The sequence below is a fragment of the Carettochelys insculpta genome, chromosome 20 (assembly GCF_033958435.1).
Source record: "Carettochelys insculpta isolate YL-2023 chromosome 20, ASM3395843v1, whole genome shotgun sequence".
NCBI lineage: Eukaryota > Metazoa > Chordata > Testudines > Carettochelyidae > Carettochelys > Carettochelys insculpta.
Genome location: NC_134156.1, coordinates 2,062,595 through 2,078,763, shown reverse-complemented (window position 1 = coordinate 2,078,763; position 16,169 = coordinate 2,062,595). Strand labels below are relative to the sequence as shown.

At 46.5% G+C, this 16,169-nt stretch overlaps 1 protein-coding gene and 1 long non-coding RNA gene across 5 annotated transcripts in view; both read left to right on the top strand.

The window, feature by feature from the left end:
* Window positions 1-7,341: 7,341 nt before the first annotated feature.
* Window positions 7,342-9,260, top strand: LOC142023528 (uncharacterized). Its single transcript, XR_012648252.1, has 3 exons — window positions 7,342-7,419; window positions 8,285-8,373; window positions 9,137-9,260. It is a non-coding gene; the product is annotated as an uncharacterized LOC142023528 (long non-coding RNA).
* A 1,952-nt stretch (window positions 9,261-11,212) lies between these two features.
* The window catches only part of MYH10 (myosin heavy chain 10), a 112,325-nt gene continuing 107,368 nt past the window's right edge, over window positions 11,213-16,169 (top strand). For all 4 annotated transcript variants that reach the window (XM_075014219.1, XM_075014218.1, XM_075014217.1 and 1 more), the window contains exons 1-2: window positions 11,213-11,283; window positions 14,639-15,012. In XM_075014219.1, the coding sequence (XP_074870320.1) occupies window positions 14,668-15,012 (345 nt within the window). In that variant the 5' untranslated portion in view covers window positions 11,213-11,283; window positions 14,639-14,667. The remainder of the gene's footprint in view (window positions 11,284-14,638; window positions 15,013-16,169) is intronic.

Sequence of the window (16,169 nt, the reverse complement as noted above, 5' to 3'; positions counted from 1 at the left end):
AGTGCTCTGTTTTCAGGCTGCCTATCCTCACAGCAGCCAGCTGAAGTGACCACAGCAGTGGCAGCATGAGAGAATGGTCTCCATGAGTCCACCCGGACTGTGCCCAGAACTCAAGTGCCAACAGCTTTGATCACGTCAAGCTACATCGTATCCATCGACTTCCCCATGTCCACAGAGCCAGTGACTTCATCCTAAAAGCTAATCAGATCGGTCAGTCAAGACTTGCCCTTTGGTGAATCCATTTTGTCTATTCCTCATCACTTCCCCCTCTTCCTGAAGCACTTCCTTGAGGATCCCTTTCATGGTGTTTCTGGGGACCAAGGAAAGGCTAAATAGTCTATAGTTCCTTGGGGTCTCCTTCTTTCCTTTTTTAAAGATGGGCCCTATATTTGCCTTGTTCCAGTCATCTGGGACCTCTCCCGATCACCATGAGCTTTCAAAGATAATAGCCAAAGTCTCTGCAATGATACTTGCCAACTCCCTCAGTATGCTTGGATGCATTAAATCCAAAGCATGTGCAAGCTTCAGGATATATCAAAAAACCTGTCAAAGACAACTTTTATTTCCAAATTCAGTGATATTAGTTAGGCACCTTCTGCATATCCAGTCTTCACAATCTGGCATGCAGCAGAAAATATACTCCTACGATGCCCTCAAGTTAAGGAAATCTGGATTTGATAAATGGACTATCAGGTGGGTAGAAAGCTGGTTAGATGATCGGGGCCAACAGGTAGTGATCAATGGCTCAGCGGTCAGTTTCAGGTGGAGTGCTCCAAGGATTGGTTCTAGAACCGGTATTGTTCAACATCTTTATTAATGACATGGACGAGGGGATGAATTGCACCCTTAGCAAATTTGTGGATGACACTAAGCTAGGGTGATAGGTAGATACATTGGAGGGTAGGGATAGGGTCCACCGTAACCTAGACAGACTTGAGCATTGGGTCAAAAGAAATCTGATAATGGTCAACATGGACAAGTGCAGAGTCCTGAACTTGGGATGGAAGAATCCCAATCATTGTTATAGGCTGAGGATCGACTGGCTAAATAGCAGTTCATCAGAAAAGGTGTTGGGATTACAGTGGATGAGAAGCTGGATATGAATCAACAGTGTGCCCTAGTATCCAAGAAGGCTAATGGCATATTGGGGTGTATTAGGAGGAACATTTCCAGCAGATCTACAGAAGTTATTATTCCCCTCTACTTGGCACTGGTGAGGCCACATCTGGAGTATTGCATCTAGTTCTGGGCCTCCCAGTATAGAAAGGATGTGGATGCATTGGAAAGGGTCCAGCATAGGGCAATCAAAATGATTAGAAGGCTGGAGTATATCACCTATGAGGAGAGGCTGAGGGATCTGGGCTTATTTAGTTTGCAGAAGAGAAGAGTGAGGGGTGATTTGATAGCAGCCTTCAACTTCCTGAAGCAGGGCTCTAAAGAGGATGGAGAGAGAATGGCAGAACAAGGAGCAATGGTCTTAAGTTATAGTTGGGGGTGGTCTAGGTTGGATATTAGGACAAATTATTTCACCAAGAGGGCGGTGAAGCACTGGAATGTGTTACTAGAGAGGTAGTGGAATCTCCATCCCTAGAGATTTTTAAGTACCAGCTTGACAAAGTCCTGGCTGGGATGATTTAGTTGGGGATGATCCTGGTTTGGGCAGGAGGCTAGACTTGATGACCTCATGAGGTCCCTTCCAAACCTAGGATTCTATGATTCATTTGCATCCACTCACAACAGACTGGTGACTGTCCAGAGCAGGACTGCGTCCGTTGTAACAGACACAGATGGCAGAAATGATTTATACCATCACCGAAGTTAACATACTGTACATGTTGGGTTTCTATGGCAAGCGTTACCTGACAGCAGTTTATCTCTAAAAAGCTGTTCGACGGACTTCCAAACTGGAGATTCAGTCATAAAGGCAATACTGCAACTGCCTGCTGTGCCAAATGCACTTAGCTTACAGCAATAAAAAATGATGAATCATCTCCGGTTAAGCACTCTGCAGAGATTCAATAGGAGATGCCATCTAACGCTGGAAAACTTCCCTTCTGTAAGGTAGTTCTGTAATAACCAGAGCAATCCCTGCTGACGGATATGTTCTCATTTATGCAAACAATTCCTGTATTGTTACATCCACATGTTCAAAAATCCTGAGTTAGGTTTACCAAAAATCACAAGCTTTGCTTTAACACTATCAGATTCTGGAAAAAAAAATTATAGATTTTTATTTGCTTTCTGCCTTTTGAGCCGTTAGGGTGCACTGGGAACACATTCTGAAACTTTTTCCACTACTACGAGGGCTTGACTCTTGAAGGAAAACAATAATTATCATAAGATTCATGACAAAATCCTGAGAGTTGGCAAAAACTGTGCTGAGTCCCTGGACGTTGATGGGTCAGCTCATGTGACTAAAGATTTGAGCTTTGAGAGTTGAGGTCTTTTAGTAACTCAAAGGGCTTCTCTTCTGCACTAAGGTGTCATGTTTATGGCATACACCCAGAGAAGATTGATTAAAAAACAATTTCTCTTGCTGGCCAGTTGCACAACTACGTTTCTTAGAATTCACAATGATAACACACAAGACTCCAAAAAGAGAGACAGAGCAGGCTGTGCCCTACCAACCAAGGCCAGAAAAAATCAAAGAAACAAGCAGAATTGGTCTAAAAAAACTACCTAAAGAGGCAGGGGTCAGGGTTCGAGAGCAGGCTGAGGGCATGAGGTAGGATTTGGATCACAACCCTGGGTTGCTGCTCAGCCCTGTCTCAGAGGGGTGTTGTGGGGCACATAGAGGCTGGGGGCAGGTGGGCAGTACGCACCTCTGACTGAGGGATTAGAGGTAAGTATTATATAGACCCAGAGTGGAAGGAGCTACTTATTTTTGTCCCCATCCATGTGACCTGCCCATAAGAAAATGACCATACTGGTCAGACCAATGGTCTACCTGGCCTGGGGGAGAGAACAGAACAGGGCAGTTACTGAGTGATCCATCCTGTCACAGCTTCTGGCAGTCAGGGGTGTAGGGACATCTGGAGCATAGGGCTGTGTCCCTGGCCATTCTAGCTAATCTAACTTTGAGTTGTGGGAAGAAGTACTTCCTTATGTTTGATTTGAACCTACCTATTAATTTCCTTGGGTGCCCCTTGTTCTTGTGTTGTTTTAAGGGATAAATAACATTTCCTAATCCATGCAGTTTACTGTTATCGCTGTTCCTTGTAATTTCCATTTAACTAGGCTCCTCTTTTTCGTGTGGTTTCTCTTTTGAAGTTAAATGCTGCGGTTGCAGGCTTCTTGGATACCTCCCCCACCCCCATAAGGACATTAAACTTAATTATGGTCACTCTTACTGGCTGGTTTAGTTATATTCACCTCTTGGATGAAAGCCTTTGCAACACTTCGAACTAAATCAAGAGTTGCCTCTGCACTAGTGTGTTACCGAACTAGCTGTTTCAAGAAGCAAACACTGGAATTTTATCTCTGCATCTTGTCCTGAGTGGACGTGGACCCAGTAAATATCAAGATAGTTGAAATCCCCCGTTATTATAGAATATTTTGATTTCATACCTTCTCTGATCTCCCTATTTCACAATCACTGTCACCCTTCTGGTCAGGTGGTTGGTCATCTTTTCTTACTGCTATACTGTTATTCATGCATCGAGTTTCCAGCCATAGAGCTACGATGGCATTGTTTGATCCACTTAAGATTTTTACTATACTTAAGTTTACCTTTTCTTTTAAATATTGTGCCTGCCACTGCCAGTGCGACCTACTCTGTCATTGCTATATATTTTGTACCCTTGTATTGTCACTTCCCATTGATGATCATTGTTACCACTAAATCAGGATTAACTTTACAATTTTCAGCTTAGTTTAAACTGCATTAAGGGAAGTTTAGTTTGGACATTTAGGAAGAGCTTCCTAAGTGCCAGGGTGGTTAGATACTGGGAAAAATAGCCATGGGAAGCTGTGGTGTCTCCGTCATTGGAAAGCTTTAAGGGCACATTAGACAGAAACTTCCCAGAGATGGTCTAGATGTTGCTCGGTGCCTCCATGAGTGCAGGAGATGGGACTTGACCTCTCAAGGTTCCTTCCAATGTTATAATTCTCCATATTACATTGGTGTAAATGATCTAGGAATCAGGCCCAGTGAATTGCAACCTCTCAAGCTGACAGAAATATAAGAACTGAGGCCTACACCAGTGGTAATGCGGGGGGCGGTACTGAAATGGTCTCCAATTCATGGGTTCACTGGGCTAGGAAGAAAGAGATGTTTAAATGATTCTATAGATGAGTTCACTACACTGAGTAGAAAACGAGGGTCAACTTTCTGGTCAATACTGTGAATCCTCCTCCTCTTTCTGCTTACGTGAAGGAATACACGTGTTAAGTTCTTGCACTGAGGGTGCAAACTACAGCTTACAGCTCTGCCTTCCTACCTCTGCTTCTTCCAAGTGTGAGCAGCACATGCCAGAAAGGCGAAGGGGAGGAGAGAACAATAGCTCCCTACCTCAAAAGAGAAGCAGCTAAACGGACAGGATATTGTGTGTCCAGCTTGCTCTATGTAGAACACCCACAGTTCTCTGTCCTGGTCGCATCTCGGGTGCTCTGATTTCTGGACTTTCCATGTTGGAATCTGATAGTCTTGATATGTCATGATATTATGATACTTATCATAATAAGTAATGGCTTTCAGCCCAACTGCTAGTGCATACCCATGCTGCCGTCAGATATGGAAGTCAAGCCTCTAGCTCTGTGGCTCTGATCTTGACTCTTTTGCTGAAGAGGCAGCTATTTTTGCTGACGTGACCTCAGTTTTATGGCAGCCACTCCAATGAACTTTTGTGCTACCCCCCCTTTGTGAGTAAGATGCTAACTTTCCATGCCTGATTTAGCAAACTTGTAAAGTCACCAGGACTAAACCATATGATCGGTGAAACAATGTGGCTCATGTCTGGCACCAATACCTAAAAGGCACCCTGGAGAACACCTCATATTTCAGACCCTTTCCTATTGACACATCGGATAATTAAATGGAATGGGACTGGAGAGCAGTATGACTCAGGAAATAAATTCAGTCTCATCTTCCTGCGGCGTGTTACCTCTCCAAGGGCAGCAAAATGCGTTTATTAATCATGAGGCTCAAATACTTCCCTCCTTTTCAATCTTTTCCCCTAGAAATGTTTACTGTTAAATGATTGTTGGTTGGGAGTGTTTTTATTTTCTTCCTTACCAGTCCCTGAGTTCAGATCCCAAAGCTTTTCAAACAAAACAAAGAAGCAAATAAAAACAGCCTCTTTCTTTTTCCTGGCTTTAGCAGTTCTTTGAGTTCCTCCAGTACCTGCCCTGTGAGAATACCCAAGCAACTTGTACACATTCATGAGCAGGGAGAAATTTGGGGACCCAATGTCTCCTATCGGCCAAGTCCCCACACCTGGCCCATTTCAACACTCTTCCATTCTAATACAGATGTGTTAGGGGCCTCCCTGGGCATGGGACACCCATACAATTGTCTCCTGCTGAACCTCCTCTCATCACCCCGGTTCAGGAATCAAGCCACTGAAATGCAGAGTAGGTATAATAAGATTTTTTTTTTTGAGAAAGCTAAACTAAGGCACTGAGAAATGAAGCAACTTGTTCAGGGTCATCACACAGTGAGTCAACGTTAGAGACTGAAATGGAACCCAGAAGTCCTGATTCTGTGTGACCTTTTGCAACCACTAGATAAATCTGACCCTTTTTTAGGGGAGGGGTAAAGGAAATTCTTGCCAGTTTATACATTTAATTTTAAGTCATGACACTCAATGATGTTCAATGCTAGAGGTTCACTAGGATGGTCCTTTTCACTCAGGGCTTATCTACACTACCCATTCTGTGGTATAACTTAGGTCACTTAAGAATGTGACAGCAACGAAGGGTCCTGTGGCACCTTATAGACTAACAGAAAAGTTTTGAGCATGAGCTTTCGTGAGCACAGACTCACTTCGTCAGAATCTGATGAAGTGAGTCTGTGCTCACGAAAGCTCATGCTCAAAACTTTTCTGTTAGTCTATAAGGTGCCACAGGACCCTTCATTGCTGTTACAGATCCAGACTAACACGGCTACCCCTCCGATACTTAAGAATGTGAGTAAGCTGTCTTCCTGGAATGATGTAAGTTACTCTGGTGTGGACAGTGCTTTATCGGTGGAAGAGCTTCTTCCACTAATACAGCTACTGCCTCTTGGGGAGGTAGTTTTATTATGCCAATGGTAGAGAGTGATTTTACCCAACACATGCACTACAGAGGTATAACTCCATCACTCTAACCCTAACCTGCTGTAGCCCTTCTAGTTTAGGCAACCCCCGAGTCTCTCTATTTTCCCACAGGCAAGCAGGCAGAGGCTAACTAACGCAGAGGAAGGCTTGGTCTGGTGCTCAGTTGTGCTGGTGAGTGAAGATTCTTGGAGAAGTGTGTAGAGTGTGTGAGACAATGGGCAGGAGCTCTCTGAAGCTCATAGTGGAGTAATCTGTGGTGAGGAGTTTTGGGCTTCCAGGTGAAAGTTGGGTTAGGGATATGGGACAAAATAAAGGATGCTTGCCCAACCTGAATCATGAGTTTCCTCCCTTTTGTCTGAAATATGAAGTTAATAGAGCACACAAAGTGATTAAACAGGGCCAACTGTAAGATCTGAAAATGGAATTGTAAACCCGGAATCTTCATCAAGCAGGTGTTTCTACAGGGCTTCTGTGCAGACTGTTTTGGCCCTGTGCTATTTAACATTTTTGTCAGTGATCTGAAAGAAAAGATAAAATCACTACTGGTAAAGTTTGCAGGTGACACAAAAATTGGTGGAGTGGCAAATAACAAAGAGGATAGGTCAGTGACACTGAGTGAGCTGGATTGCTTGGCAAGGTTGGTGCAAGCAAACAATATACATTTTAATATGGCTATACCCATGAACAAAAAGGCAAGCCATTCTTGCAGGGTGGGGGTCTAAGTTGTGATGAAGTGACTCTGAAGAAAAGTTTGAGGTCATAGGGGGTAATCAAATACCAAAAAAAGCTAGGGCGGTTCTTGGATACATACACATGGGAGTGTCAAATGGAAATGAAGAGGTTACTTTACCTGTTTGTTTGGTTTTAATGGCAACTGCTACTGCAGGGTTCTGTCCAATTCGAGCAGGCTGCTGTTAAACTAGAGAGGGTTCAGAGAACAGCCACAAAGATGATTAAAGGATTAGAAATCCTGCCTTATAGGGAGACTGAGGGAGCTCAATACAGTTAATTTAACAAAAAGAACCTTAAGGGGTGATTTGCTTGCAGCCTGTGACTATCTCTGTGGGGAACCAATCTTTGAAGACAAGCTCTTCCCTCCAGCAACGTTAGAACAATCCAATGGCTGGATTATGATGCTAGACAAATTCAGACAGGAAATGAGGTATGCGTCGTTAATACTGAGGGCAACTACTTGTGGGAATTGTTTCCGAGGGGTCATGGTGGCTGCTATATCACTGGCAATTTTGTCAGCTGTGAATGTTTTTCCAACATGTGCTGTAATTCAAAAGGAATTCTTGTGGGGAAGTTCTATGGCCTATGTTATACAGGAGGTCAGACTCAGGGGCGAGGCATGGAGGGGCCCAAGAGGGCAGTGACTCCTCCCAATGCCATGGGTGGGAAGGGCAATGAGGCAGAGCCTCTGGGTGGCCTGGGGGCTAGTGGATGGGGCCTGGCTCCCACAGCAGAAGCCAGACAACCCTGCACTCACTGGCAATAGCAGGAAGAAGTGGAGCAACACAGCTTTGCTCTCCTGGCTGCATCATGGGGTCGGGGTTGGCACCATCCTCTGGATGTGGAGCATCGCGGCCGGGGAGCAGAATGAGCTAGGGCTGTGTGGCTCCGCTTCCTCCTGCTGTTGCTGGTGAGTGTGAAGGAGGGGCCTGACCCCTGCTGTTGGCACCAGGCCCCCACTAGTCCGCCAAGTTGTGTTGCTCCAGGGGGGGGAACTTAGGGAAGAGGCAGGTAGGGAGTGGGGCAGGGCCAGAGAAGAGGCAGGGAAGACGTGAGGAGAAGTAGGGCAGGGCCTGAGTCAGAGGGGGCATTGTCCTGGCCCTCCCTCGGGCTAGGGGTGGCATGAGGAGGAGTCACATGTGTGGGGCAGTCACATGTCCGGTGTCCCCCATGTCCTTCCTCATCAGTTGCCCCTGGTCAGACTGGATCATTGCAATGCTGTTTTCACGTCTGTGAATCTATTGCAACCCGCAGAATAAAACCAGTCTGTAAAATAAATCCTTCTCCCAATCCAGACCTTGAGCTCAGAAGAGCAAATGGCACCAGATCAACCTACGCAGGCTGGCAGTGGAGGACGCATGCTGAGTTAAAGAGTGTTGGAGAGGTAGGAGTGGATACATGCACCGAGGGGGTGGAGACTGCATGTACCTGAATGGAGGAGTGGCTTAGGTGTGCAACCAGGACGGAGTCCCGCCAGTGCCTGCTAAGTGCCTCAAAATGTGCTGTTACTGTAGCTCTCCTGGCGGGACATGTCCATTCAGCATACGACCTTGCCGGGTACGTCTGTACACTAAGCAGCTCTGACTCAGCAATTCTGATCCCAGTGGCCTCCATGTGACATGACTGCCACACTCGGGCACCTGCTTACCCCGGCAAGATGACCCCAATGCCCCCACAGCCCTGAATTTTCCCCAGTCTGCCCTAAAATGTCCAGCCCCTTCCTGGACCCTGCAGAGAGATCATGTTTTATTTGTTCCCTTAAAGATATCCCGGAGCTTGCCACATTAACTGGAGTTGCCCTTCACTAAATTAAACACATTACTGAGTTGGTTTAAAGTAAAACAAGCCTATGAACGGAAGGAGATAGGATTTTAAAGAATAAATTCAGGCTCAAAGACAGAATCAGAAATGGTTATAAGCAATTAAAAGCAAAAAATAAATAAATAAATAAAAAGCTTCCTAAACGCTGACTTAACAAAACAAGAAACAGTCTGTGTCCAAGAGAGCTCCTTACCAATCTACCTTGGACCAAGGTAGCAGACCACTGCTCTGGTCCAGATAACCCACCCAGTCCAAAGTGCTGAGTCCCTTTGTCTTCCTGGTGAAAGGTGACTTGGGGTTCTTTGTCCCTGTCTTTTCTATTCCAGTGAACACTTGAAATGAATTTTGTGGAAGATAAAGTAAAATTCACTCAAGCTGTGAGGAAGGCGCCATGGAGTCTGGTGGTGAAGGAAGTTCCTTGCTGGTTTCCTTCCCTGTTGGTGTTTGCTAAAATGCAAACGGATTTCTTTCCCGCAACCTGCTATGATACTCACTGGTTACCTCTTCCACCCCTCACAGACCAGCACGAGTTGGTCTGGACAGAGCATCTGTCACCATATTTTCTTTTCTCTATACATAGAAGAAACCTGTTTTGTCTCCTTTGTCAGTTTATTGTCTCCAGGATGTAATATCAGAGTACGCATAATTTCATCTACAGAGTGCTTAAACATTTCACAGTGACAGCAATTACAAGTGTTATTAAATTTTAAATGATATAAGTAATCTTTAAACAAATATCATGACACCAGTATACGATGTGTAGTGCAGTGGGGTCCAGAAGAAATTTAATCCATGGCCAGAGGCCTCCTGAGCCAGGCTACCTCTTTCCCACAAGATTACTCACTGGACCCATGCAAGCCGCTCCGGGCTGAAGCCGGCTGGGGCTGGAGGAGCTCACTCTGCTACGTGCTTGTCTCACCATGTGGTGGGACATGTGCATGGATTGGTCAAAGGGTCACCCCAGCTGAGCGGCTCTCCTGAGCCACATTTTGCCACACTCCACTGCCCTGTTCGGGGAGTATATTGGATACTTCTGGTGTAGTGCATCTCTTATGCCTCCCATGAGTTGGTGACACCAAGTAGTGAACCACAAATGGACCTCTGTCTCACAGTGGGTTTTGAATACATTTACATGAGAAGTACCAGGCACGAATGTACTATTGGTGGATTCATGCATGCATGTCTATGCAGCATGGGGTGGGGAGGACAGAACTGGGTATTGCATGCCCCTGGCTGGGTGAGGGGCAGTATGCAGATAATTGCAGGGAGTGAGGCTAGTGTAGGTGTAGGTATAGTACGCTGCAATCTGCAGAGGGTGGGGATAGGGGGTATAGCATGCACTTCCCTGCACAGCGTGGGGATAAGTGGTGTTGCATGCAGTTCCCTGCAATATGCAGGGATGTTCCATGCAGATCCCCACAGGGGGCAGGGGTTTGGGGCATTTCATGCAGTTCCCTGCAGCAGGTAGGGACGTGGGGTGAGTGCTCTGCAGGGCGGGGGCAGAATGGGGCACTGCATACAGATCCCTACAAGGGCTGGGGATGCTCCATGCAGTTCCCTGTAAGAGGATGGAGGCATTGCTTGCAGTTCCCTGCAGGAGGAGAGGATGGGAGGGTGATGTTTCTCCATGCAGTTCCTGCAGGTGGAGGGGATGCGGCGTTGCATGCAGTTCCCTGGACCAGGCGCGGAAGCGAGGGTGGGGGAGAGTTCTCCATGCAGTTCCCTGCACCAGGCGGGGAAGCGGGGGTGGCGGAGAGTTCTCCATGCAGTTCCCCGCAGGGGGCGGGGATGGGGCGTTGCATGCGGTTCCCTGCACCAGGCGGGGAAGCGGGGGTGGGGGAGAATTCTCCATGCAGTTCCCCGCAGGGGGCGGGGATGGGGCGTTGCATGCGGTTCCCTGCACCAGGCGGGGATGCTCCACGCAGTTGCCCGCAGGGGTTGCTGGCGCCATCGCCTCCCCCGCACGGCGCCGGACAGCGCTCAGCCCTCGCCCGGCCGCAGGCGTTACAGCCCTTCTCACGCGCCACCCCACGCTGCTCTCAAGCTTTGGCCAAGAGACCAGCGCACACTACCCTGCTGGCGCGGCTCAGGCGGGCTCTCTGCGGCCCACCGGTGTGACTGATAGGCGTGAAGCCCCCTCCCCGGGGGTGGGCTTTGGCCTTGAGAGACAGGTAGGACTGTGGGCGGATCCGAGGAGGCGGGTTTTGGATGGCGGCTTGTAGAGGTTGCCATGGACCTGGCCGGAGACAAGCTGCGAGGTGAGCCAATGGTCTGACGGGCTTCCCTTGATGGACTTGGGAAGTAACCAATAGGCGATGTTGTAGAGCCAGGGGCGGGCCTTGTTCGGGGGCTAGCGGGAGGGGGGTCGCGCGGTGGCGCTAAAGGAGCCCCGAGGAGGGGGCGGAGCGGGGAGTGTGCGAGGAGCCGCGCGGGAGGCGCCAGCTCTGGGGACTCGGGGGTGCGGCGCCCGCAGGTGAGGGGCCGCGCAGGGCGGGGCCGCCCCTCGGGGTGCGGCGCGAGGGGCGCCGGGCAGTTGCCGCCCCCCGCGGGCTGGGGGTGCGCCGAGCCCGGGCTCGCTGCGGGCGGGCGGCGGGACAAAGACCCGCCCGCGCCGTGGGCTGCAGCCTCCCGCTTGGCCGGCCCGGCCCGGCCCGGCCCGGGGGTCTCCGCCGCAGCCTCTGCGCCGGGCGGGCGGGCTCGCGCCGAGGTGGCCATTTTCTCCCTCGCCTCCCTGCCGCAGCCTGGCGAGCGGCTGCCGGGGGCGCGGGGAGCGGGCGCGCTGGGCCCCGGGGGTCTCTCCCGGCCTGTCTCAGGCCTGTTCGCCCCTCCCGCCGCGGGGCTGCGCTGGGGGCCCCGGGGCGGCGGCGGCGGCGGGGGCGGGGGTCTCCCGCAGCCCCCAGGGAGACGGTCCGAGCCCGGCGCTCGCCCTATTGTCCCTCAGCGGCCGTGGGCAGCCGCCCCGCCCGGCTCCGAGGCACTGCGGGGTCAGGCTTAAATCCCCGCGGCCGCCCGAAGGGGGAACCTGGCTCGTGCTGCCTTTCGCCTGCTCGCGGGAAAGTCCCCGGGGAGCCGGGGGGCGTCCCGGTCCTCGGGAGCGGCCGGGCGGGGCACGCGGGCGCTGCCGCTCCCTGCCTCCGCCGGCGCTCCCGGCGCTCTGGGTTTGCTCGTCTTCTGCGTCCAGCCGTAGCGTGTGTTGGGTTTTCTGCTGACCGCTTCGGTGTGGGAGCTGGATGTGGATTTCAGTGTCTTCTCCCTTATTGATACTGTCTAGCGGAAGAGCCCTCATTGAGGCAAAGCAAAAATATTGGGCTTTTCTAGGGGTGTCCTTGTTGTGTCAACCTGGTGTTGTCCTGAGTAACTGGGTCAGGCCTGTGCCATGAGGACAGGAAATGGAAAAATGACCATTAATGGTTTGTAGTCTTAATATTTAATATACAGATTTGATTCTTCATATGAACTAGTTCACTTATTCTTTGGGAGTAAATTTAATCTTTCAACTTCTATCCCTTTAGTTTTACTAATAAACCATGTTAGTGATTGGGTATAAATTTAACCAGGTGATACAGTTTGCAAACCTCAGTTTTCACCCCAAACAAGCATGGGAACCTAATACTAATTCAGATTGTAAATTATACATTTTAATGGAAGACAATTTGCAGTCATAGTTCTAGTAAAACCTTATTGACTTGAGTACCTCACGCTGGAGGGAAGCTAAGTTTTGTTGTTGTGAAGATACCTGCAGCATCAAATCACAGCCTTGAAGTTCAACCATGACTGGCTTCTTGGACTCAGAGGGAAGTCTCTTCCAATGACTAGTACTGTGAATGGTTTAGTAATCTGTTATTCGTAGCTGAAGTAAAGAATCAGATGGATCTCCTTCAGTCATTGGGATCACCTCTAACTTTTCTTCTGGGTGGATTTGTCTCCCAGAGGAAGCTTCTTCCATTAAATTCAGCTGTTGTTGCTATGGTCAGCTCTTGATCTGATGAGGCAGAATTAAGCCAATCTGTAGTAAATGAAGTACATTGCTTCACAGCCCTCTGATGGATTGAATGACCTCATGCTTTACATTAGTTGTGTTGAACAGTTTGTCAAACTGGCATGCTGTAGACATAGGCATTAGTATCCTACTTAATTGAATGCTCACTTGAGGGTGGATAATTTGCAAGACTTCCTCTGAACGCATATTATAATATAAAAAGTGTTTGAATGCCGTCCGCTTCAACCACATGATTTGGCAGATTTTTGGATGGCTAAGCTACAGATTGTTCAGTGGAGTAATGCTTGGAAAAAACAATCTAAATGTACTAAAACAGTTTTGATGAATAAAACCAGACAGAGTGATACCCATACTACGTGAGTGTATGTCTAGATTACAGCAATTTGTCGACAGATTTTGTCAGAAGATGTCTTCCAAGAAAGCTTCTGTTGATGGAGATTCTGGCCTGCCTGGTTACACTCAACAAAACAGCCGGCTGGAAGCACAGCAGGCAGGGCTGCCTGGTGTTCTGGAAGCCCTCTCTGTTGATAATGTCAGAATGTCCAGACTGGCTTTCTGTTGACAGAGGCATTATGCTTCGTGGGGAGCACCGTAAGACTGTCAATGAAAGTGCTGTGTTCTGTCGATTTACTGTCTAAAAGCGTTGGGAATCTGGATGCTCCCTGGGTTTTGTGGACAAAACTGACATTTTTGTTGACTAAACCCTCTAGTGTAGACAGCCTATGTAGTGAGAATTCAGATTTCTTTAAGTATAAGAAAAAGACATCAGGTCAAACCTCTCTGCTTTCAAGTGATTAAACATAATCAAATTGCATTTTGGGAGTTCTTAATCAAATAGATGGAATTGTTTTTGTGGCTGTTGGTTGCATTTACTTGTTAATGGGTGAGAGATGAGTATAAATGAAATACCTGAGAACTTTCCGTAGTATCTTCTCTCAGTTGTATGAGAACTGATTAAGAAACTGTTTTATTACATTTTGTACCTCAACACCCTTTTGATATAATAACATTTGCTTATTGGAAACCTTTAAAACAGGATCATACCTCCTGTTTGCCTCTAGAAATGACTGAAAGTAAAACCATGATAAGTCTGATCTGCTTTCAGAAAGAATGCTAGCAGTGGTTATGTGGTGTTGGGTGTGTTTTTTAAAAAAATGCGAAGTTCATATCTCAAGGAAAATCCTCTTGGTAGTCAGTGTTTTTTAGCCTAACTTACGTGGTCTTACTGCTTTGGAGTTTTCTTTGGACCACTTAATGAAAACCAGATATTTGCTGCACAGAAAAATAAGCTGGTTCTTTATTTAAATTACTATTGCAGTACTTTTTTACAGTACCTCTTGGCAAACCTGTATTAAATCTGCTGTTTCTTTTATACTCTTGTTTTTGCACAACCATGTACACGATAGGGTTGTTGTGTCTTTGCCTTCATTAAAGAATATAAAGGTTTTGTGATCTACTGGTGAAAGCTGTTCTGCAAGAGCTAGATATTATCATCTTCCTTGGTTTGCATTTTTGGTATGTACAGTTTTTAAAAAAGGAAAAAAAAAAAAAAGGCACCCTATACTCTTTCCCAGCCCTTTATAAATGAGTGCCCCCCAGTCTTTATTTGAATGTGATTTTTAATTTGTATACAGCAATACCTTTTAGACAGGGAATGACCTCCTTTAAACTAGCCACTTGATAAGTGGCATCAGAATGTTTTGTAGAGGTAGTATTCCTAGTAGGTATCCAACTTAATTTGTGGATTAGCCACTGTGATATGTTTAATTGTTAGTTTTGAAGTAAACTGTGAACCAGTGACTGACCTACCTTTTCTCCATCTAACAAGGTGAATGCTAGTGGACACCTCCATTTACAATGGCGCAGAGGTCTGGACAGGAAGATCCAGAGAGGTATCTCTTTGTGGATAGAGCTGTGATCTACAACCCTGCCACCCAGGCTGATTGGACTGCTAAAAAACTGGTGTGGATTCCTTCAGAACGCCATGGTTTTGAGGCAGCCAGCATCAAGGAGGAAAGAGGAGATGAAGTGTTGGTTGAACTGGCAGAGAACGGAAAGAAAGCAATGGTCAACAAGGATGACATTCAGAAGATGAACCCCCCCAAGTTCTCTAAAGTGGAAGACATGGCGGAATTAACCTGCTTAAATGAAGCATCTGTATTACATAATTTGAAGGATCGGTATTACTCTGGACTCATCTATGTAAGTATTGGACATTGATTTCCTGTACAGGAAAATTTAATGTTTGCTAACCTAGAAATAATTAATCAACTTCATTCCTTTAAAAATGCAAAGGAGGAGGTGGATTTTATTTTGATGACTTTAAGCTTAAACCATTTCCTATCTGAGTACACAGTGTTTTGGGCAGGGACTCTTAGTTACATTGTGTTTTACTTAGCATCTCTTAATCACTATCGTGTAGTATAAATAATAACTTTTGGACTAAAATACTGCTGCAAGTATTAGCTAGATATAATTACGGGTTAATTAAAGATAGAATGTGAAATGGCCATCTCCGTGTTTTGCTCATAGAACCTAGTTTAAAACATTTGTCTCTGATATTGTTAACAACTAGTTTGACCTGACTAGAAAGATTATATAATCCTATGTCAACAAATTGCCAATAATAATGTGCATGAATGAGCAGATTACCTTGTTTAATGTACAGCTAGCCAAGTTAAAGCAAGTTATCATCATATCTTTAAATAATATAGTTGGAAAGAGGTGAGGAAAGCATAATTTCTTTTTTTGGACTCTTATATCAACATAGTGTGCCAGGAATTCTGTGCTTAAAATAAACCAATAAGATAATGGTCTCTTATGAATTGGCGATGAGCTAGATGTTTCATTTTCTATTTCCAACCATCTTGCTCTGGAATCAGAAATAACACAGCTATTGATGCCTCTTGATGAAATAAAACAAAAGGGTCAATGTTGAATGAAGGTCTGTGGAAGTACAATAAGTGACTCCTTGTCATATCTCTCTTTTGGGCAAATCAATTGCATAGTCCCTTGCCAAGTCAGAGTATCATCAACATCTACTATACTATTTTTTTTTTTCTTTAATGACAAAACATCTGATTAAATATGTGACTTAGTATGGTAAATATTTTTTTTTCTTTGTATGATCTCTCCTAGAGCTCGTCTTAATCAACAAACTTAACATGAATGTTTCAGTTCTCAGTCAAGCCATTTCTAATATGTAGATAAACTTCTTAGTATCTAGTAGCTCACTGACACAACTTACACGTATTCATTTGTAAACTGTCTATACTGAAGGCTAGTGTTTGTGTTAGTGGAAGGGAGACTCCTAAGGGAAACCAGCTCAGTGGAACTTACTCCTGGAATGCCTCAAACTA